General features: G+C 47.4%; 1 protein-coding gene across 1 annotated transcript in view; it reads left to right on the top strand.

The window, feature by feature from the left end:
* Positions 1 to 20,768, top strand: part of Galnt14 (polypeptide N-acetylgalactosaminyltransferase 14) — a 214,368-nt gene extending 193,600 nt beyond the window's left edge. Inside the window, exons 10-15 of the mRNA XM_021217755.2 lie at positions 2,341 to 2,467; positions 5,007 to 5,099; positions 9,113 to 9,196; positions 9,672 to 9,810; positions 18,840 to 18,959; positions 20,188 to 20,768. Coding sequence (XP_021073414.1) covers positions 2,341 to 2,467; positions 5,007 to 5,099; positions 9,113 to 9,196; positions 9,672 to 9,810; positions 18,840 to 18,959; positions 20,188 to 20,346 — 722 coding nt within the window. The 3' untranslated portion in view covers positions 20,347 to 20,768. The remainder of the gene's footprint in view (positions 1 to 2,340; positions 2,468 to 5,006; positions 5,100 to 9,112; positions 9,197 to 9,671; positions 9,811 to 18,839; positions 18,960 to 20,187) is intronic.
* The last annotated feature ends 1,535 nt before the right edge of the window (positions 20,769 to 22,303 follow it).

Raw genomic sequence — 22,303 nt, 5'->3', positions numbered from 1 at the left:
GTTGCACGAATTTGCTTTTCAAATGAGGAGGGACATATGTCTCATTTGAATACATGGAAAAGAAGACACGGTAGCTAAAGCACATACATCTGCTAGAGAAAAGCTGGCACAACGTGTGTAGCTTATATCTAGTAAGCCAGGCCGTCATCTCATATGCTGTGGGTTTATAGAGGTTTCCTTTTCAGAAAGTGGAGCAGACACTTCTTGGGTCCCCGGAGAAGGGTTGACAGGATCACACACAAGCAAAGAAGTCTCCTCCACACATGGAAATAACAAGATTCTACATCTGACCCCTGAGATTGTTCATGGTAGTCTCTGATCAAGATGTGGATGACAGACGGTTGGCTGAGCCACATCTTGCTTACTGACTCACAAACACTAAGCTCAGACAGTAACCTGGCCACAAATGCCAGTTCTCTACATGTGGGACATCTGAGGAGACAGGAAATCTCAGGTATTAAGTTAGTAAGCCCTGGTGTCTCCTATAGTGTTGGCAGATGCTAGAAGATGAAGAAGGACACCCAGGTGGGTAATATCATTGGTGTCTGGGTTCTCAGGAGATTGCCTACACAGGGTTTCTCATGATCGGTGTCCTTGAGTTTCCGACAGTACTGAATTCACAGCCATTCTCAGCAGTCTCTTTCATTTGATACTGACAGCAGTTCTGTGGAGCATGTCTATGGTTCTTGGTTTAACTCACAAGGAGATCAAGATCAAACTGTAGAAAGCTGGAGCCTGGCTTTCCCAAGGATGCATCTAATAGGTCTGTCCAGACTTAGTAGACAAAGACATGTCTTTCCTTGCCTTAGGAGGAGTCAGAAGGGGGCAAGAAATGTGCAGAGGATATGGGAGAGCAGTGGGTTGGGGTGGGGCAGAATCCCATCTTCGGTGCCTGCTCTGATTGCTGTATGATTGAGGTATAACAGGGAAGCAATAGAGAGACTCTAGTTACAGGAGGCAGAAAGGTAGGACCCAGGCTGTTGGACATATTCAGGTTTGTGATGGAAAGGGTGTAGGGGTACCTACATCCTCATTTTCTGTCCCTGGACTAGGATTGCATTATAGGGCCAGCCAGACATTTTTTTTTCTCTTAGGGAGCCTGTGTTCATGCTTAAGATTCAATGCAAAAGCATAGGTCAGGCAGGAAGTCCCACAAATTAGAAATGACCTTTTCTTGCCTTTCTAACACTGATGTGCCCATTAAGGTGTGGGATGGGAGAGGGTGTTTGGGTAGATTCAGAAAGGGGGTGCATTATGTATAGAGAATTTTAAAGCACTCATACCACTGGTTTAAGATGCTTTTCAGTATCACCACACACAGCCAATTTCAAACAACTGCAGTTGTAAAATATGCCCCTGCCCACTTCTACCACCATTACCATCTCCCCGATCCCTAAGTTGGGGAAACCTGACCTGGAACCTAGGCTTAGTAGAAACTCACTAGGGACAGTCTTCTCTAACTCCAACCTGCCCTAACTCCACCCTACCCACCACCACTCAGTAGCAAAACAGGAAGAGATAGGTGTATGTGTGAAACTCTACCCTGAGGAGCATCCTCAGTAGCTCTGATTACTGCTCAGGTTCTGTCTTCCTGTCCTAGGACTCAGTTAGCTCATGTTTATCCAGTGGGAGGAGGGCAGGCTTGGGGTGGTCCATGTGGTGGTGTTTTCTACTTTGTCCCAAATCTACTCTTGGTTTCAATCTCAGAAGGTAATTCTGTGTTCTCAGAATTATGTTCTCTCTCTCTCTCTCTCTCTCTCTCTCTCTCTCTCTCTCTGTGTGTGTGTGTGTGTGTGTGTGTGTGTGTGTGTGTGTCTTTGCCTGCCTGTCTCTGTGTTCTGTTTGTTTGATTGGGAGGGTACATTATATGTGCGCCACAGTGTTCCTATTGGTGACTGTTCCTATTGTGGGAGTCCATTCTTTCCTTCCATCATGTTTGTTCTGTAGACTTAACTTGGGTCTTCAAGCATGGGAGCAAGTACCTTTGGGGCCTGAAACACCCTGCCTGCCTTGCCCTTCATCTTTGTTCTAACCATTTTGTCATAGAGGGTGACTGTAACTGATTTTCTACACTGAATGTTTGCTATGTATCATGCCCCAAAGCAAGCCTTTTATGATCTCTCAAAACATCCCACTAGGATCCCCCACATCTCCATGTTGTCTATTGAGCTATCCCAAATCACTCTTCAGTGTTGGGACTCAAATTACATGGGCTCCCAAAGAAATACACAGCCTAGTTGGAGAATTTGTTCTTAGATGGCTATGAAACCTTAGACACAGCATCTCAGAGCCAGTATAGAAGGATTAGAAAGTAATAACAGAAACATGGATGTCTTGCAGAAATCTCTTTCCGAGTGTGGATGTGTGGAGGTGGCCTGGAGATCATCCCCTGCAGCCGGGTGGGACATGTCTTCAGAAAAAAGCATCCTTATATTTTCCCGGATGGAAACGCCAACACATATATAAAGTAAGTGCATGCCCTGGTCCAATAATATGTGGATAGCAGCAAGGGAATGGTGGTCATGGGTTTGCAACAGACTGTGGTACTCTGCAAGATGGTCTGAGTTCCCTGGATGATGCATAAGTTGCATGCCTGCAACTCGGACTCTGCCTGGGCAGTTGGCATCAAAGCCAAGACTTCCTTAGGCTATCCCTGAGACTTGAGCCCACCAACCCATCCAAACCTACCTCCTCCCCTAGAACCTCAGTGATGAAAATAACTGGTCAAGTCCATCCTGAAGGGTTCTGCCTCCAGGTCTTTGCAAAGGGAGATGGTAGTGGTGGTTAGAAACAGTTGGATAACTCAAAGAAAGATTCCCTAGGGAGAAGCAAGATATGAGAAGCACTGCAGAGTCCAGCCTTGTGCCTGCTCCAGGCTGGTAGGTACAGCAGTGTGCCTGTTCCAGGGTATCCTGGTAGACTAGAAGAGTCTAGATGTGGTAATCTGATAATCCAGCTCCAGGGGTTCTCATCTAATTCAGGGCCTCTCTGCCATAGATACAGAAGTAAGCGACGCCAGGGTACCCCTTGTCTGTCTTTATATCCCTCTCCTTCATATATCTTCTTCCCAACATTTCACTTCTTTTAGATTTCTCTTGTCAAAATATTCATGCATGCCTACTTACCTTAGAATTTTTTTAAAATAATATGCATATGTGTGTGTGAGGGAGCAGATTCTTATGAATACAGTTGCCCAGAGTGGCCAGAAGAGAGCACTGAATTCCCTGGAGCTGAAGTTACAGACAGCTGTAGGCCAACTAATGCGGTTGCCATGAACCAGTTAAATCCAAGTCCTCTGCAGGAGCAATCCCCACGTAACTGCTGAGCCATCTCTCTAGCCCCTGAGTGTCTTCATAATTTTCTTAACTTATGTTTCTTATTTTGATCCTCTGATCTCTTGGCATCAGTTGCTTCTCTCATCCATCCAGTTCTCCTTTCCTTTTGTCCTGCTGTTTGATCCATTTGTGTTTGCGTGGTGGGGGCTTCACATCCTTTGATATCTATCTATCTATCCATCCATCCATCCATCCATCCATCCATCCACCCACCCATCTATCTATCTATCTATCTATCTATCTATCTATCTATCTATCTATCTATCNATCTATCTATCTATCTATCTATCTATCTATCTATCTATCTATCTATCTATCTATCTATCTATCCATCCATCTATCAATATAATTGTATTCTTTCTTGATTTATCACACATGTATCCATGTGTATATCATGTCCTGACACAGCTGGCTCAGAGGAAGCATGGGTTTGAACAGTGGTCAAATTCTACATCTTACAAATCATGGCACATAAGTAGAGAATGGGTGGCGGGGTTGGGGGGAGGGGAAGGCAACAAGGTAGAAAGCATCAGAGAATCTCAGATTTTTTTTTAACTGCAATGGTAAACCAGGGATTTCTAGCATAGCATTGTAGTGAGGGTTTGCAGGAGTAGAGACCTCCAAGTGGGAGCTAGCAGGATCCTGGAACTTCAGATGTTTGCCCTTTTTGAGATTGGGCTTTGGCCAGTGAAGATCCTTGTAGGCTGATGGTAGCCCACTCTGCTTAGAGAAATGAGGCACACTGTTTGCAAAACAGCTTCTAGCTTGCAGATAGTGAAATCACTTGCAGGAGCCAGCCAGATGACCTGAACTGCTTCCAGTACCCCCAAACCCCACTTGCCTGTGATCCTTTCAGATTCCAGATCAGAAGGGGTTGCCATGTTCTTCTAGCAAACGTCTGTGCTCTAAAGTAGAGCTAAGAACCTGGAAGAGCAAGCTAGTTAGATCCCCAAGTTGACTTTCTCCCAGGTCACCAGCCCTCACTATTTTCCGATCTCTTTCTTTGGACTCTGGGGAAATCTTCCTGAGACTTCCTGACTGTTGAATGATCACAATTAACCCTCTTCCCCTGCCCCCTCTCTCTTCTCCTGTTACCTTTAGGGTCAAACTCAAGCAAGGTCTGACGAAAAGCCTAGCATACTGGTGAAGTACTGAAAGATATGGCTTGATTGCTAATTCGTTACACATACCCATTGCTTGGCCCATGTATGCACAGACCTTGCTCTTGGGGACCTGAGACCTCAGCATCTCCACTGTGGGAAAGAAGAGGGAGGCTCACTAGCCAAGCAGACCAGAGGTTAGCTGGTCCTCACAAGCCCCACCTATGTATTCGAAGTGCCAGGCGGCAAATGGATACACCTGTTTCCCTTGCATTTTCTGCTTCTCTGAGCGTTACCAAAGTTCAGCTTCTGATGTGATTTTTTTTTTCCTATTTGTACTTTTTTGTGGAAAGGTTGTTGATACTACTAAAGTTCTATCTCTTGTGGTGCCTTTGGAGACAGGGGACAATTGCTCATGCTCTCGTGTTCTGGAAACAGTAAAGTGAACATCTCTGTCCTGGCTGCCTGAATGCTGTCACCGACTTTGCCTTTGTGTGTGTGCGTCTTCAACTGGGAATGCCTGCAAGTGATCCCCAGACAAGCCCCCTCTTGAGACTCCTTATCTCCCCAGGAACACCAAGAGGACAGCTGAAGTTTGGATGGATGAATACAAGCAGTACTACTATGCGGCCCGGCCTTTCGCCCTGGAGAGACCCTTTGGGAAGTAAGTGAATATGGTTGGAGGAGGGCAGAGAAATCAGAAGGGCCTCTGCTCATAGGTCCATCACCTTAGCTGTCCCCGGAGCCTCTAAGCTCCAGGTCTAGAGCTATGGCTGCTCTGATTTCAGATCCCTCTATGATGTACCCTGTTCTGAGTATATAGGGCTCTTCCAGCCTTCCTATGACTCTGTTCCTGGATGATCACTTTAATAGAGGGAGCTGGCCATGGCTTTGCATGGTAGATGGCTATTACCAGCTCTTTGCAGAAAGTTAGCATGGGGAAGAAGAAACGTTTATTACATGCCAGGTATCACTCCATGTGGTGTCTCTTTAATCTTTCCTAAGCTCTGAGAGATGCAATTACCTAGCCCTGTTTGACAGGCAAAGGGACTAAGGCATAGGCAGAGGAAAGCACAGACTACACTTGTGAAGGTGAAGATTCGTAACACACGCCATACGACCTTGCATTTCCCAGCCCCAAGCTGGCTGAAGTAAGGAAAACTTGTAATTTGCCTTAGTTATCATTTGTTTCTTAGTGTGTGCAGGGGGCACGGCCATGACATTTTTATCCTACTAGTTTTACCCACTCATCACATAAGGCCAGTGTGTAGATGGGTTTTTGAAGTCTAAACCTCTCCAGTTGAGCCCATTCCTGTGCTAGAAGATTAAATCAGCGCTGGCCAAAGTGACTTGCACCTCTGACATCACACTTTCTGGTCACGCTCCAGTTTTCTCACTCCACCTCTCCTGGATCTTGTCTACATCAGAACTTTGGGTCCAGGGACTATGTCCCATCCTTCACTCACTGCCCTGCCTGCCTTAGATTCCTTCGTTCTTAAAGACAGATCTCGGAAAGTTTGGTCCTCTGATCTTTGGCTCTGTTGTCCACCTAGTAACACCTTCCTACACACACACACACACACACACATGCGCACACACACACACACACACACACACTGACTTCCTCTTTACACACACATATGCACACACAATACCTTCCTCTACACACTCACACACACACACACTGACTTCCTCTTTACACACACATATGCACACACAATACCTTCCTCTACATACACACACACACACACACACACACACACACACACACATACAAGCTCCCACCGATGACATTGCATAGCCATGTTGTCAGTGAGGTCACAAGACCCCTCCTAGCCCTGCACTCTTTTCTAGCCAGCTCAAACCTGCCATGTCCCTTAAACCATCTTCACTCCCTTCCCAACTCTTAGGCCCCCACCTTCCTTCCTCTTGCATGGAGGGTGCCTATTTTATGGATGACACAGACATTATTGATTTCTCAAGACAAATCAACCCATTAGCCTGGCCACAACTGTATCATCCTTCTCGGTCCCGTTTTTTGTCTCTGAGGACAGGTGCTCTTCCTGTATCAGTAAACCAGGACTCCTCCCGATGCACCATTCATGCCTGCCTTCATTCATAAATCAACATTTATCACATTCGCACAGTCTGCATTCATCTCCTCCTGCCTGCTGGTGCAGGGCCTCTCAGACTTTAATGAGCACACGGATCTCCCAGGGAGCGTGTTAAAACATGGAATCTTGATTCCTTTGCTCTGTGTTTCTAATCAGCTCCCACGTGACACCGCGCTGCTGGCGGAGGATCCTAAGCTGAGGAACAGGTTTCCGAGGAGTGGTCCCCAAACTAGCCTGCCAGTGGAATTACCTGCAGATCCTCAAAGCCCCTACTACCTGAGCGCATCCTCCTAGGAGTGGTGTTTGCTTGGCTTTCAAATTAGTAGTGTCCAGCATGGCAGATGGAGCTATGTGTCCAGACCAGGTCCAGACACCTCCGTTTTCCCCAACTGTGGTTCTCCTCTTCTGTACCTTTCCTTTCCATGTTTACACCTACTCCTTGACTTAAAAAGGAGAGGATAAAAAGAAATAAATATACAACCTTCCTTTAAGGTGGCATTGCTCACCACCTTGTATGCCCATGTCCTGCCTGCCAGGATCCAGCACCATGAAGTAGTGATTTACCTCTGCTGCCTTCCCCAGGCCCTGCAGCTCTTCCCACAGGCTTAGTCCAGACTCCTTCAGTCTTTGCTCTCATCTTATGCTGCCCTTCAGCACTATCTTCTCCAGCCTGCTTCTTTCTGCCATGCCTTCTGACCCCTAGGCTTCTGGTCTTCTTTTCTGTTGTTCCTAAGTCTTACCTTTCCTATTCTGACCCCATGTTGCTCATCTTCTTTTGCCCCACTCCTGACAGACTGGTTTCTCTCTCTCTCTCTGAGGCTCTGTCGTAAGTCTTCTTTGTAGTCAGCATTCTCAGCAGGGAGGTGGCCATATCTATTTACAGCTCTGTTTCTAACAGGAACCTTTCCTCTGGGCTGCAGTTTCTTACACCCAAATGGCCACTTCTACGTGGATGCCTTCCAGACACCTCCAAGGTCACAAATCCTAATGTAAACCCATTCAGTTTGTTCCTGAGTCTGTCTCTCAACCCCTATTTCCCATGCAACCCCATGAACAGTCTTTCTTACACCATATGAACCAAGTCACAAGTCTGGGTACTACTATAGTTCCCCTTGCTTGCTTGGAGCGGTAATCATGTCCTGTTGCCGCTGCCCCACTCAAACACTGAGAACCCAGGCTCTCTCTGAAAAGACTATCCAGCATGTTGAAAGCATGAGCTGAGAGGCCTGGTAAGGAAGCACGCTTTGTGCTCTGGAAGAAGACAGAAGGCTGGGCGTGTAGCTCAGTGGTAGAGCAATGGGCTAGTGTTCAGGAGGCCCTGAATTTGAGTCCCTGCACAAAAAGAAGGGAAACGTGGGGGACGAAGAGGGAGAAGGAGGAAGAGGAGTGTGGGTGAAGTCATGGAGAGAGAAAAGGGAGAGAATGAGGCTGGACAGGAAGCAAAGCTACTTGTATTGGCTGCCTAGAGAAGGCAGGGGTTGACTAGCACTTAGGTAGAGTGAAGATGAAAAGAAGTAGAGGATTGACCGAGCCCATTCCTACCCAGTTCACTAAAAGAAGAATAAAGGCACCTGGGATTGTACAATTATCTCCTCGCTAACTAACAGATTAGCTACTGTCTCCACTTGCACTCCAGCTGGCCAAAGCAACAGTCGGATTTCCTCAATGCATCCCCATGCTGTAACCTATAGAAGGCCCACCAAGTCCATCCCAGTACCCATGAGATAATGTCATCCTCCTCCAACGCTGCCTCGTGTGGACCTTTGTGGACTCTCTTCCCCCATTCACACACACGCTTCTGTTTTAAGGCCAGATAGCCAGTGTTGCCACTGCAGGAAAAAGTTTGTGACTTGTTCACAGCACTGACCTCTGCTTTCCAATCTCCCTGCCTCACCCACCCCCTAGCTTCTCTAGATGGCCGCTCTTTTCCTTTCACATACCAGCATCAATCGCCATGGCTCTCTTGAGTACCAAAGTCCCATCAAGCAAGAGTCCACCTGCAAGCTGTCACGACGACCTGTCTTCAGGGTCACATGGGATATGGCTCTTGAATCACTAGCTTGCACTACTGTTCGGAAGCTTTAGTACCCCACATTGACCATGATGCCCATCACATAGGAATGTTCAGTGGGTATCTCATGAACAGATGTGTGATGAGACACCAGCAGGATGCTCTGAGGCTGGGGCAGCGTGGTTGTCCAGTCACAGAGAGACTGAATAAGAGTAGACCAGAGTTCCAGCAGTAAGTTATCAACAACACACTTGTCGTTCCCACAGCTTGACCTTTAATGAAAATGAAAATCACCCCCCCTCCCAATTCCATTTTCAAATCAAAGCACAAGCCCTCAGTGTTGTTACTATACCATCAAGAGATAAAGCTAAGATGTTTTCATAGGTCTGCCTGGAACTAGAGAAATCTCTGCTTGGTTCATTTACTCAGCATCTCCTAGAGGTGTGTGGGTATGAAACATGTCCCTGGTGGTGGGGAGCCACGATTGTAGATTCCTGCCTCTAACAGCTGTGTTCTGTCTCTGTGTCTTACCCTCCAACCTCATCCTCCCAGCATTGAGAACAGGCTGAACCTGAGGAAGAATCTACACTGCCAGACCTTCAAGTGGTACCTGGAGAATGTCTACCCAGAACTCAGGTACACACCTATCTGCTGGAACCAAAGCTAGCTACAAGAAGAGGCCTGGTCTTTGCTAGCCTGGTCTGGGAGAGACATGACCTATGACCCACTGGAGAAGAGTTTTTAAGTCTGTTGCGGACTGAGCAAATCAATCGCTCCTGCTTATCCCTAAAACCTGAAGAATTTTGTTGAAGGTAGTAGAATGGAAGACGGGGGTTAACTGTTGGAAGTGGTACCCTAGGTTGTGCTAAGAGAATAGGATTGGTGACATAGACTCCATCCTACAGATCCATCTGCCATGAAGCTACTGAGAGTTTCTTGTTAGATCATCCTAGCAGCATCCTTCCGTCCTCTGACCAGTGCCAACCTTGGTGACAGCTCTGGGGAAGATGGCTCTCTGCCCTCTCAAAACACGCCCCTAACCCATCCAGCAGTTGGCACCCCTAATGTCAAAAGCAGTGAGTTCTCATCTGTGTACATGGCTTTCCTACAGGGTCCCCCCAGACTCCTCCATCCAGAAGGGCAATATCCGGCAGCGACAGAAGTGCCTTGAGTCTCAAAAGCAGAAAAACCAAGAGATTCTCAGGCTAAGCCCCTGTGCCAAGGTCAAGGGAGATGGAACCAAGTCTCAGGTAAAGTAACTCCCTGGGGTCATAGCAGTACATGCCACAGAGGACAGAGAGGTCTAGATTAGCCTTGGTCCCTACTTCAGCAGGACACCAGGAGTCCAGAATGGAGCCCAAGGACCCATCGTACCTGGCTTTTTTCCCACTTAGTTGCCAAATACCTGGAAGTCCTCTGAAAGAGGACTTCCAGGTGGCATCTGCCCATAAGAAATGGTCCAATAATGTAACAGGAGCTTGAAGACTGTCAGCCGTCTCCTACAGTAAACACGGGGCCAAGTCAGTCAAGGAAGGTCACACAAGCGACCTCTACAAGTGTGCCATGCAAGGAGGAAAAGAAGCCTGCTTACCAGACATTAAGACAAGACACCCAAACTGTGTCTTGCAGCTGGCTTCAGACTTGGTAAAAACCACTTCCATCTACCACTCTTTCCTGGGCACCACCCTCCGGCTCCCCTACATCTGTGGATTATTCGGGGGTGCTTTTTAAGGACGCCTCCTTGTGTCTTGCTTGGTTTGTCAACAGAGTGTATCCTGTCCAAGCCCCATGCTTTGCCAATATTCTCCTTTCTGAGGCTAGGCCTGCTGTTTTCAAGGTCCCCGACAAGATCACCACCTGTCTTAACTTCCATAGCATTTGGCCAGGCACAACCATCACATGTCTCCCCTCAGCCCTGTGATCCCTCAGGATCTCTGCTTCCTTGTCCTGCTGTCTGAATTCTTTCCCAGTACCTTTCCCCATCTCCATGGTGTTTACTGAAGTCTTCAGTCCACCTTTTTCTCCATAAACTCTTTTTTTTTGGAGATATTACTCATATTTCCAGCTTTGACCATCTACTGTTTATTGATTCACAAATTCTGTGATCTTCCTGCATCATTTATCCACTCGTCAGACTCCTTGTTAACTGTGAAGGTGCACGGGTGCAAGGCTAGGCTACAGGAGGACACGCACAACAGCCTCTGCCATCTCATCTCTGTTCCCCGGGCTTGCTCACCGATACCGCAGAGACACAGAGAGGTGGCATACAAGTCTTGTGTGAGCATTGAAAAGTTGTCCCAGAGGACTTGAAAATGAGCTGTGTTTTTGAGACAGAAGTAGAAACAGACAAGGTCAGGACGGGGAGAGAGGGTGACCCAGGAAATACAACATATATGGAGGGCTGGCGATGATAGGCCTTAGGGAAACGGAGGTCAACGTTAGAATGGCAGAGCACCATAAATGTCAAGGTGGGGTAAAAGCAGGAGCTGAATTCTTATCTCTACCCTCCTGAGGAAGTTGAGTTTGTCCTCACTAGTAAGGTCCTAGGAGAGGGTTCTAAGAAGGAAAGGTCCGTAGGTAAGAACTCCCCCTGGATGGTTGCTCGAATACTGTGCAGATGAGTGAGTCAAACTCTCTGTGGTTTAACTCCACAAATGGCCATGAGCAACCAGGCTACCTTGCACTGCACATGTTCTCTGTTCAGGCCACCTTTTTCCCGGGTGCCAAGGTTCCAATTCTCACTGGTGCCTTGGCTCATCTTATTCCTGTAGCCCCTCGTGTCTACAGCCCACAATGTCCTCCCTAGAAAAACTCTTATTATGCCCTACGCTTACTTATTCTCGCTAGATCTACATTCTCCAAGCCCAGATCTGTTGACTTTTGGATCATGGTTTTAAAATATCCCTGGTGAGAATGCTTGTGTTAGATTAGAGCCACCGTCCCTAGGTGTTCCTTCTGTCCTGTCTCCATGCAATGACCCTCATCCTCACTTTGTATGTGGTCTCTAAAGCCATCATCGAGGTCTCAGCACAGCGCCTCTCCATTGTTGACCACAAATATCCACGCTCTTGGACCTGGCTCTGGCTTGAAAAGACTTTGCTGGAAGCAGTCCCTGCTCCTCCAAACAGGGCAGAGGAGGTGGAGTGGGAGCTAGATTAGACTAGAAAGGAAAGGAAATGGAGGTGTCGATTTTACTTTAGGTGGGGCTGCCCAGCTGACAGTAACACGGTTTGCTCAAGTGGTATTTTGTAAAGCACAGTGAGTAGGTGACACATATTTCTGTGAGTCTGTGTGTGGGTATTGCTCACGGGAATTCCAACAGTCAGAACGTTGTCTAGGCCTTTCCCTGGGACAGGATTCATTTGATCTATTCCCAGCAGAGTGGAGCTCTTCTGGAACTTGCCAGCTTTGGTTGCATAAGAAGGTGGGAGGGAAAGCCACTAACTGTCTGGGCCGCAGAGGGGGGTCCTTTAATATCCAGTCATAGGAGAGGTAGCAGGATGTTTACTGGAGGAGAATGGCTCATTCCATTTCAGCTGACCTACCTGCAGTGGGAGGAAGGCAAACAATAGTATGTATTGGTGCCATGGGGCAAAGGCCTGTAGGTACACAGGGCTCTCTCCTTGGGGCAGTGGTGGCTGCAGCTCAGCTTTGCTTTGAGATAGTAGCTGGGTTTTGTGACTCTCTGATGCTAGATTATCTAGATATAAAAAAGGTTCGGTGAACCTCAGCAAAGTGGACAGTAGCATCTTAGGTACCAGGTCACCTGCTGGGGAGACAAGGTGGGCTCATTCAGAGTTCGACACAGCCTCATTTTCCAAGGGTCAACAGCCTAGCCACCACACTGGGCTAAATTTTCAGGTGCTCAGAAGGAAACCCACATTTCAGCATGACGACGTTAGCTGGAATGAGCGCAAGTACACGGGCATGTTATATGTCCTTACAGGACTGAAACGTGATCTCATCTCTTCTTCCTGGGGTCCTCTTCCTCATTCCTCACAAACCTTCATTGTCATTGTCCTTCATCTCAACCCTTTCTGTAGACATTGGACGCTGGTGGGGTCCTTTCCTCCTAATACAGCTCTATCTCTTCCTATGTATGTTTTTGCTACCTGTCTCGACTCTTAGTCTGTCCTGAAGGTGTGTATCTGCCCTTGGACCCATTCAGCCTTTCTTCCTGCACCCCCACCTCTTCAGTCATAGCAAGGAAGTGATACAGGAGCCAGACAAAATATGTGTTGTTCCTTCCCCTACCTACTCCACAGCTGATGCCACCAAAGCTCCCACAGATTAACTAGTGTCATGTACTAGTAGTGACCCCCCACATACCAACTCTATCCAGCAGTTCTCTGGTGCTTGTCCCAGTGATGTCATTGCTTCAGAGCTTGGTTAGATGTTTAGTCCTAGGAGAAGACACCTGTCTGTGACATTGCCTCTTAATCGTTTACAACTATTAAAACTGTTGACCAGCTCCATCTTGACAGAAAAAAAAAAGATGGTGGCAGGGGGTGGGGTAGGGTTTTCATTACAGTAACTTTCCAGTGACAAATCCAAAAACAAAATTCATGCTTCTGTAAGAGGGTCTGGAGTCAGGAGAGAAGAGTGTCCTCCCTGTCCTAACATTTAGGGGAGTTTGGGCATGAGTGTGAGTTGGGGGGGTCTCTGCTCCACAAATGTCACACAAAAACTCCAGGGACACATGGCTAGACTGGCTGCCCACTTTGGCCTGGCTTCAGTTTCTTCCCATTTCTGGCTCTGACCTACATGGTGAACTCTAAGCCTTTATATTCACTTCCCTCTGAAAGTCTACATATGTGTACCAGAGACACAGTCTTCCCTCAGAGACAAAGCCAGGCGACGCATCAGCACAGGTCCTGAGATCAGGTTGGAGCCGTTAGATGGGTGTTCTAGGGCCCTGGGTCACAGAGAGTGGTACAAGGAGGTCCAGGTTCTGTCTTTAGCTGACATCCACTCACCAGGTAGGTAAAACTCCAGCAGTGGGATCGCCCACCCCCCCCGCCTCTAACAATACTCCTTTGGTTTTGTTTGGTTTATTTTTGTTGGCAGGGCTGGAGAACAAACCTCGGAGCCTTATGGATGCTAAGTTAGCCCTCTCCAACCACACTCTATGCTCAGCATGGAGGCTGTCCAGTCATGTAGTGCTAACAATTGTTCTTCCTCCATACCAGTCCATCCACATCCCACACCCTGTCTCCCCTTCCTTCTTACTGCCTTGTCTCCCTTTGGAGCAAAATGCTGGATTCAAGTGTTTCAAAGATGCCGGCAAACTGATGCCGTGGGGGTAATGCAGGAGGCATACATATATCATGCATTCGAAAGCCTTTGAAGCCCAAGAAGTCTCCAGGCTAATACATTTCCTCTTAACTTCACTGAATTCCCTGGAAAAATAGCCATGAAAGGTAGAAAGAAGACAGATGCGCCGCTCTGGTTTCCAAATTAAAGCAAGAGAAACATAAGACAGTTTGAAGTGCATGCCTCCTCTGCCCAGCCAATGCTGAGGCTCCCGATTTGTAAAGCCAAGAGGCAGCAGCTGGGAGCCCCAAGGGTGGATGTGATTGAAAATGCTCCACAGATCAGCAGGCACAGGGACACCTCCAGGGTAGAGAGCTCCAATCTGCAGTGGCACAAGCTGCCAGGCAATCACCTCCTACCCCTTCTCCCTCAGCATTCGTCACCGGAGCCTAGGAATGGCCCCTCAGAAAGCATCATGCCAACCTGTCTCTGGGATATTTTCCATGGGAAAGTCTAAAGGGACATTTCTCTTTTATTCTCTTGCCTTGCTCTGAGTCACTGGTGTCATCAGAGACAGTGAGGAAGCCTTTGATAAATAGAAGGCACTATTCTGAATATGCATGGATTAACCATATATTCTGTGTCGTGGCCCTCTTATTAGAGCAGTGATTCTCAATCTGTGGGTTGCAACCCCTTTTGGGGGGGGTATCAAATGACACTTTCACAACGGTTGCCTAAAACCATCCTGCAAATCTGATATCTACATTATGATTCATAACAGTAGAAAATTACAGTTATGAGGTAGCAGCAAAAATAATTTTATGGTTGGGGGTCATAAAGGGTCCCAGGAAAGGTTCCACCACCGTACTAGAATGGTTCTCTTCCTAGCATATCTGAGGCTACAGAAGTAATTCATCAAGAGTTTACAAAGTTATTAAGCTAGTGGGCAGGGACCCCAGCTATTGTAGTTACCCAAGAGGCCAATCCTGTGACACAACAAAGTGAAGTGGATATGGGGCATCAATCCTACATCTAAAACATTCTAGAAATGTAAGAGAAAACATGGTGGAAATAAAGGGGATGGCCTCAAACATGGACCTAATGAGGGCTCCGAAGAAAATGGGAACCATCTCCAGGTCAAGCTGAGGTTTGTGTCTGTGCAACCAAGGGAGGCAGAGAGCCCAGCATGGCCCGCCAGCCATTTGAGCTTTTGTACCACCCAATGCCGACCCGGCTCTCCCCTTAGAGATCTTTGTACTCAGTTAGAGGTTTTGTTGGACCTGGCTCATTTGTCCCAGACATTTGTCTTCAAGGGCATGTTCATAGACTAATGGATTCTCCTGTGGAGCCTACAAAGTTAGCGGACACCCGGTATCACTGATGTCCTCTGCTTGGGTCCCATCTCATCGGAGGGGAGCTCATAAGCAGAGTGAGCCCAGCAGCTGCTCCTGACATTGTGCAGAGTGATCATCGACTCTTTGATCCTCGCTTCCATGAAACCATACCTAAGCACGAAGTGGCTCGGACCAGTCAGGCACCGGAAAGGCTCTAACTTCAGTGGAACTAACAATGCCACTTTACTGTAACCTCAGTCGTTGAATACCTACAACCCAGAAGACATTTAGAATCACAGAACTCACCATCACCAGTGAGTAACATTAGTTCCTACTTACTAACAAGGAAGTCACCTCGCTTTCCTTCAAGAGCTCGCTTGTCCCGTCCCTCACCCAGCATCCCTTCCCATGAGGATACACCACTCTTGGAGCAAGTACACTAAGCCAATGTCATTTATCTCTGAGCTGAGGACTTGTTTACTCTTTACAACATCCCCTCAGATGGGCTTGTCCTGCTACCAGGCCCACTTGACAGACTGGATGAGCTAGGCACAGGGAGACTAACCAGGATGTACATGAGTGATACCCAAGAGTTTAGGTGTGGGTCGACCTGCAGACTATCTCATGATAACCTTAGCATGACTGTCCTTAGGGCTGGATCATTCTTTGTCATGGGGACCATCCGTGTCTTGTAGAATGTTTAGCAGGGCCCCTGATCTACCTCACCAAATGTCCATAGAACCTCCTCTTAATAATCCAAAAATGTCTCCAGACACTGGCAGATAGTTCTCCAGTGGGGTAGGGAGTAAAATCTAGGCTGATTTTACTTCCTGTCTATCAGAGCATAGAGCCCTGGACCATCCCCAGGCCAACATCTCTCTGCCTGGCTTCATCTTTGCCTCTGCCTCTTTGAAAGTTCTTACTGCATCGTAAGAAGATCTTTCTTCCATAATTTTTCATCTAACTCAAAACAGTAAGTCCCAGGCCAGACCAGACCATATATCACTGGGGTCCCTTTGCACCCCAGCTTTCCCAGCTGCAGCCCCAGGACATTTGCCTGAGAGAAGGCCACCGGTCCTGCTGCTGTTCAATCTCTTCCTGGCTGAGCAGGGAACACGTCCTCTGAGTCCGGCAGCCTGTTTTCCCTCTCTAACAAACTAGCAAAGGAGTCCAAGGACTAGGGATGAGCTTCTCCCCTCAGGCCACTCCTACAGGGAAAAGCCACTCCCATCAGGCTCCAGCACAGTCCTTGGGTCATCTTCCTTGTGGGTGTAGAGGGACATCCCTCATGGTCAGCACTTTTGAGAGGATCTGAATGGAGCCGTCGATAGAGGGTCCTACAAACCTCAGTGGAGGACAGATCTGTCTGAGGATGCCCACTGCCACTTTTTTGTTCATTCCTTTGTTTCCCAGAGCTGGGAGCTGTACTCAGGACCTTGCTTGCTAGGCAGTCACTCTACCGCTTAGCTGAGCCTCCAGCCCATCCCTCAATGACTGTCTTCCTAGGGTTCATTCCTGATCCAGGAGTCCCTTACTAAATCCATGCATTCATCACCAGCTCTTCTGGGAAATGTGAGGGACAAGGAGTGGGATACAGACACTTGTCGCCCTGACCTTCCTGATCCTTGCTTCTCGTGTGTCTCTTCTTTCTTTTTATGATCAGTTCTCTCTGGGAGATTAAATATCAGGCAAGCTCCAGAAAGTGTACTTGTGTACAGTGTGTGTGTGTGTGTGTGTGTGTGTGTGTGTGAGTGTGTAAGAGCAGCAAGTACCACTTAACCACAGAGCCATCTCTCTAACCTCCTAGTATAAGGGCTTTTATGGTGGCTGTCTGTCCACATGTCCCTCTTGTGGAGACTTACAGTGGCTTTCTCAGACCCTGACCCAGATGTAGCTCTGTGTAACCTTCCCTAGAGGCATTTCTGAATGTGAGGGTCCCATATGTCAGAAAGCCTTGTTCCTGCCACTTGCCTAGAAGTGCCTTAGGGTACTAAAACCAGAAGACTGGCAAGATGTGTTTTTAGAAACTGTGGTGTGTTGTAAGTTGTTGCATTTAATCCTTTAATGCTTTTAGCACAAACAATATAACACCACGTACTGAGGTGATCATATGATAATGATGGGATTTATTTTTGAAATGTTAATTTGTACTTCCCTGTGGTTCTACAGAGCAGTAGCTCATTTTGTTCCCATCATTGACTTAAGCCTTATTTTCAGGGGAGTGAAAAATCTAATAGATTTCAGGACAGTGGTCCTGTGGGCCCACAAATAGCTCCCTGCAGCTCTGCCCTTGGGGCAGCTCTTGATTCTTTCTCTTTCCCACAAGGAGAAATATTCTAAGCCCCAAGTACAGATTACCATTCTAGATCACCTGCCCAATGCCGCAGACCAGTCTCAAGACCCTTGCGGACTTCATTCATGTCTGGCTTTGGCCTCTCAAATCCATTGTGTCACTACTGCACACATCTAGAGCCAAAGGGGACCATTTAGGGAATGCCTGTCCTCTCAAAGATACAGGCTAGAATTGGGAAGAAAAGGGAGCAGACAGCCTAGAAGCTACCACTATGAGTGTCCTGGGGTCTGGTGTGACATTCATGAGGCATGGTCCTCTATTCATACTCTTATCTTAACTCCCATGATACATGAGGGCACACTAGGGGGATGCCAGGGCCTGAAGAAGACAAACCAGAAAAAATAACATCATCCCTAATACGTTATGGTGGTTGAATTGAGAGTGTGAATCCGGGGGAACACTCCAGGGACACTTGGCCCTAGAGCTGGAAGTCGTCTGCTTTCTGTCAGCACAGGACAAGAAGGAACTCATGAACAGCCTGGTCCAAAGATGGAAGGCCACTTTGTGCGCGGGGATATGATGGAGAAGAGCTACAGCCCTTGGCGGAGTCCCCTCTAAAACCTCCCTTGGAGACTCTAATCATGAATCATCTTCGCTGCCTGATGAAGGAAGAGGGCAGTTGTCACCTCTTCCACAAACTGAGAGGAAACCTCTTTGTCATCTTGGCAGCAATTACACCCTCCCTTGCTGCCTCCCAGCTTCAGAACTAGAGAGTGCTCGGGCTGACAATCTGGAACGTAGGTGCTTATAATGACCCCACAGGATGCCCCTTTCTTATGATCAGAACTCCAATGGTTGATCTAGTTTCTCTGTTCCTCCCCTTGCAGGAGTTGAGGGGCCACATCCTTTGCTATGTTAGACGGTGCACATTCTCTTAAGCAATGTTATTTGTCGTAACATTCTTTTTTTTCCCTCCTGACTCATCTTCCAACTCCTCCCTTGGTTGCTTTCTTTCTCTTTGGCCTTCTGGCTACCTCTTACCTCAGCTTCCATGCTCTTTCAAGGCGCCGACTTGAAATCCTTTCAAAGAAAAGCAGAGACCACATAGCTCAGCTTCTGCCCAGAGTCAGGATCATTTGACAACTTCCAGCCACCTCCTGCATGGCCAAGGACCAGGACCCCAACCTGGGTGTGGGGACCGAGACTTCATGTCGGTGTACACCCTTAGCCTTTGTCCTTTGAGTAGCGTTCTACCAGGTGATCTTGTGGATGATCATTACCTTCGGGAACCTTGGAACTTCTTATCCAGCTGTATGGGTCATTATGCATAGGCATGGTGGTAGACCCCCGTAGACGGCAGTTTCCCCCACTCCTAAGTAAATCTTCTTGCTCTCCTCAGGTGTGGGCCTTCACATACACACAGCAGATCATCCAAGAAGAGCTGTGCCTGTCCGTGGTCACCCTGTTTCCTGGTGCCCCCGTGGTTCTTGCTCTATGCAAGAACGGGGACGAAAGGCAGGTGAGTGCTCAACTGGTCCAGAGGAAGAGTAGGTTTGGAAGTGCCCAACCTCCATCCTGTAAATGGGTGGCTGTCAGACTTCTCTAGGCAGGAAAAGACATGAGGCATTGAAAGATGAAGCGTTAATAAGAAACCCTTCCAGTCAGAGTCGGGGATAGGAGTCCCTCAACAGTGTGGGTAGCGATGGCTATATTGGTCCCAATGACCAGTGAATACCTGAAAGCCTGCAGACTTTAGCTAACCTCACCAGGCCTGCTCACCTTGTCTGTTGCTATCGCTGCTACCAGTCCATTGTGTCCCAATGCACACAGTTCCTCTAGCAGCACGTTCTAGGGATGTGCTCGGTTTCCTGACCAGATAGTAAAGACTGAGGTTCAAGTCCCGAGTATAAGTGTGGCATGCGGTGGGTCACTGTATCTTCCAGAGATTTCCCCTCCTACTCTCCCAAGGAGGGCTGCTATAACCCAAAAGAATCATGCACAACAAGTATTTGTGATGGTCTTTAGGAAGTACAGAACTCAGTATCTAGGCAGAGTATGTGCCCCTCCCTCTATTCTCAAGGGACACTGCTCATGACCCACCTCTCTTTGGACTCTCAGCACAGGCACATTTTGAAGAGGTCCCCTGCTATCATCTTCAGCACCCCATCTTTTCTTTCTCTAACTTCTTCCTAAGGGAAGACAAAGATCATATATAGTCTTCTATGTCTCAGTTCACATTTTCTACCCTGTTGCTTGAAAAGCTATTGCCTCCTCATGAGTTTTCCTAGGAAACATTGATTTAGCTTTTAATTTTTAATAACTGGTTGTTAAAGACTTGGACTGGAGAGGCACTTGCAACCAGGCCTATCCAACTGAGTTTAATCCCTGGAAATACATACAGTGGAAAGAGAAAGCCAAATTTGACAAGTTGTGGCCTAGCCTACACACACACACACACACACACACACACACACACACACACACACACCACAAACATGCATGCTTATAAATACACAAATACAAATAAGTAAATAAATGTGAATTTAAATGTAGTAAAAATGAAACCCTAATGCATGTCGAAACAATTAGTGGCATTTTTCCTCCTTTATGAAACCATGAAATCATGTCTCTGGCTGTTCACAGGTGTCACTCATTCTGGTAATGCCTGAGCACTTTATATTATTCCTAGAACCCATGGCCTTAGCCAGCAAAATGAGCACTTCTCTCTCCCCCCTCTCTCTCCTCAGCTGTGGACCAAGACTGGTGCCCGCATTGAGCACATAGCATCTCACCTCTGCCTGGATACGGACATGTTTGGAGACAGCACCGAGGATGGCAAGGAGGTCGTTGTCAACCCTTGTGAGTCATCACTCATGAGCCAGCACTGGGACATTGTGAGCTCATGAGGATGCTGGGTGCATTCAGCTGTGGACCAGGAATGATGCTTTCCTGGACCAAACCAAACTGGAACCCAGGCTGTGAACAGCTCATGACTGCACCTGATGTCCTNGACTGGAGGTAGAGCAAAGGCTCCCAGGACAGGAGCAACAGTCTCAGGGAAGATGGAGGAAAAGGTCACAAACCAGCAGGGCTCAGTGACACCCTCATGTGTGCAATATTATGAAGNTCCAGTCCTGGCCAGGTTTTCTGATTGGGACCTGGAGATGGAGATTTGATGAGAAGTGTTTGTTGTACCATTTCTTACAAAATAAGGCACCTTATAGAGGCTGGAAAGGAAAGCTGTCCTTGTCACTGTGCCAGGACTACATGGAGAGATGAAGAATAGAGATGGTTTTCAGAACAAATAAAGCTCACTTTGGGAATTGTCTTCGATAACTCAAGCTGCTTCTTCAGCTAGCTCAGCACCTCATCTGAGCTCCCCACTGAATGCGGGCGGGGCATCTTGTGGTAGAATGGATAAAGAAGACAGGAAGCTGGGAACCTTGTGTCCTTATCCTGGGTTACCACCTACAAGCTATGTGATCTTTAAAAAGATACTTTAGGGAGCTGGCAAGATTGCTCAGTGGGTAGGGGTGCTTGCCATTAAAGCCTAATGACCTGTGTTTGATCTCTCGGGTCGATGTGGTAGAGGGAGAGAACTGACTTTTACAACTTGTCCTCTGACCTACACACACACACACACACACACACACACANAGAGAGAGAGAGAGAGAGAGAGAGAGAGAGAGAGAGAGAGAGAGAGAGAGAGAGAGAGGAGAGAGGCATGTAGGCCCACACTCATAGTGCCACGCTCAAAACAAGTAAATAAATGTCCTAATTTTTAAGACACTTCAGAGCTGGGAAGATGGACATATTTTACAAAGTGCTTAGCTTGCAAACTTGAGTTTCAACCTCAACTCCTATGTTTTTTTTTTAAAGTATGGCAAACTCTTGTAATCCCAGAATTAGAGAGGCAGAATGGGGTGAATCCCTGGGGCTTGTCAGTCAGCCAACCTAGACTTCTTGACAAGTTCTAGGCCATCGAGAGAACCTATCTCAAAAAACAAAACAAAACAAGAACAAAACAAACAAAAAAAAAATCCAAAAACATGATAGACAGTACTTGAGGGAAAACATCCAAGACTGGCTTTTAACCTCCATTTGCACACACACACACACACACACACACACTCATGCTATACCTGCACTCACTACACTTACAACACACACGGTACACTTACACGTGCACACACCTTTCACACACACAATACCCTTGCCTACACACACAAGGCACTTCACGTTTTTGACCCACTACTTATTATGTTATATCGTGAGAGCAGATGACTGGTAGTAACTCTAGCAGGCTCTGGGTTCCTGAGGAGATCCTGATCTGGTAGATCTCACACGGAGTTCAATCTCCTTGGCTAATTCCGATGTGTCTGCTTGTTTAAAATATGGTCATAGAGTGTCTGTTCATAAAGAACCTTATAGCCTATAGCCCTTAGCATAGGAATTTCCTACTCTAATAAAACCCATTACCTGGCGTCTTCTGGGATTGGTTAGGGTAGCTATCCATTCTAAGTAATGAGGTCTTAAGAAACAAGTCATGTCATGTAAAGGTTTCTTACAGACACACACCCATTTGCTGTTGGTAATTGTTAGCTGTTGCTGCATGACAAGTGACAACTTAAGCGACACCCATTTACTGTCTCACGGTTTGTATGGGTCAGGAGCCTGTTAGCTCAAGTGGCAGTCAGTGCTTAGTGGTGGGGTTGGCTCTGACTTTTTCAGTTCATTCTACATGGGCCCCTCTCTCTAACATAGCAGAGCGCTTCCCAGCAAACTAGGGGTAGGGTGGGGAGATGGAATACCAGTGAGATGGGAATCCTGTCCCTTTGCCACCAAATTGCTCAAGCCTTCTCC

Source organism: Mus pahari, chromosome 18 (genome assembly GCF_900095145.1).
Source record: "Mus pahari chromosome 18, PAHARI_EIJ_v1.1, whole genome shotgun sequence".
In the NCBI taxonomy this organism is placed as follows: domain Eukaryota; kingdom Metazoa; phylum Chordata; class Mammalia; order Rodentia; family Muridae; genus Mus; species Mus pahari.
Note: the sequence above shows the minus strand (reverse complement) of the source record. Positions and strands in the feature narration are given on the sequence as shown.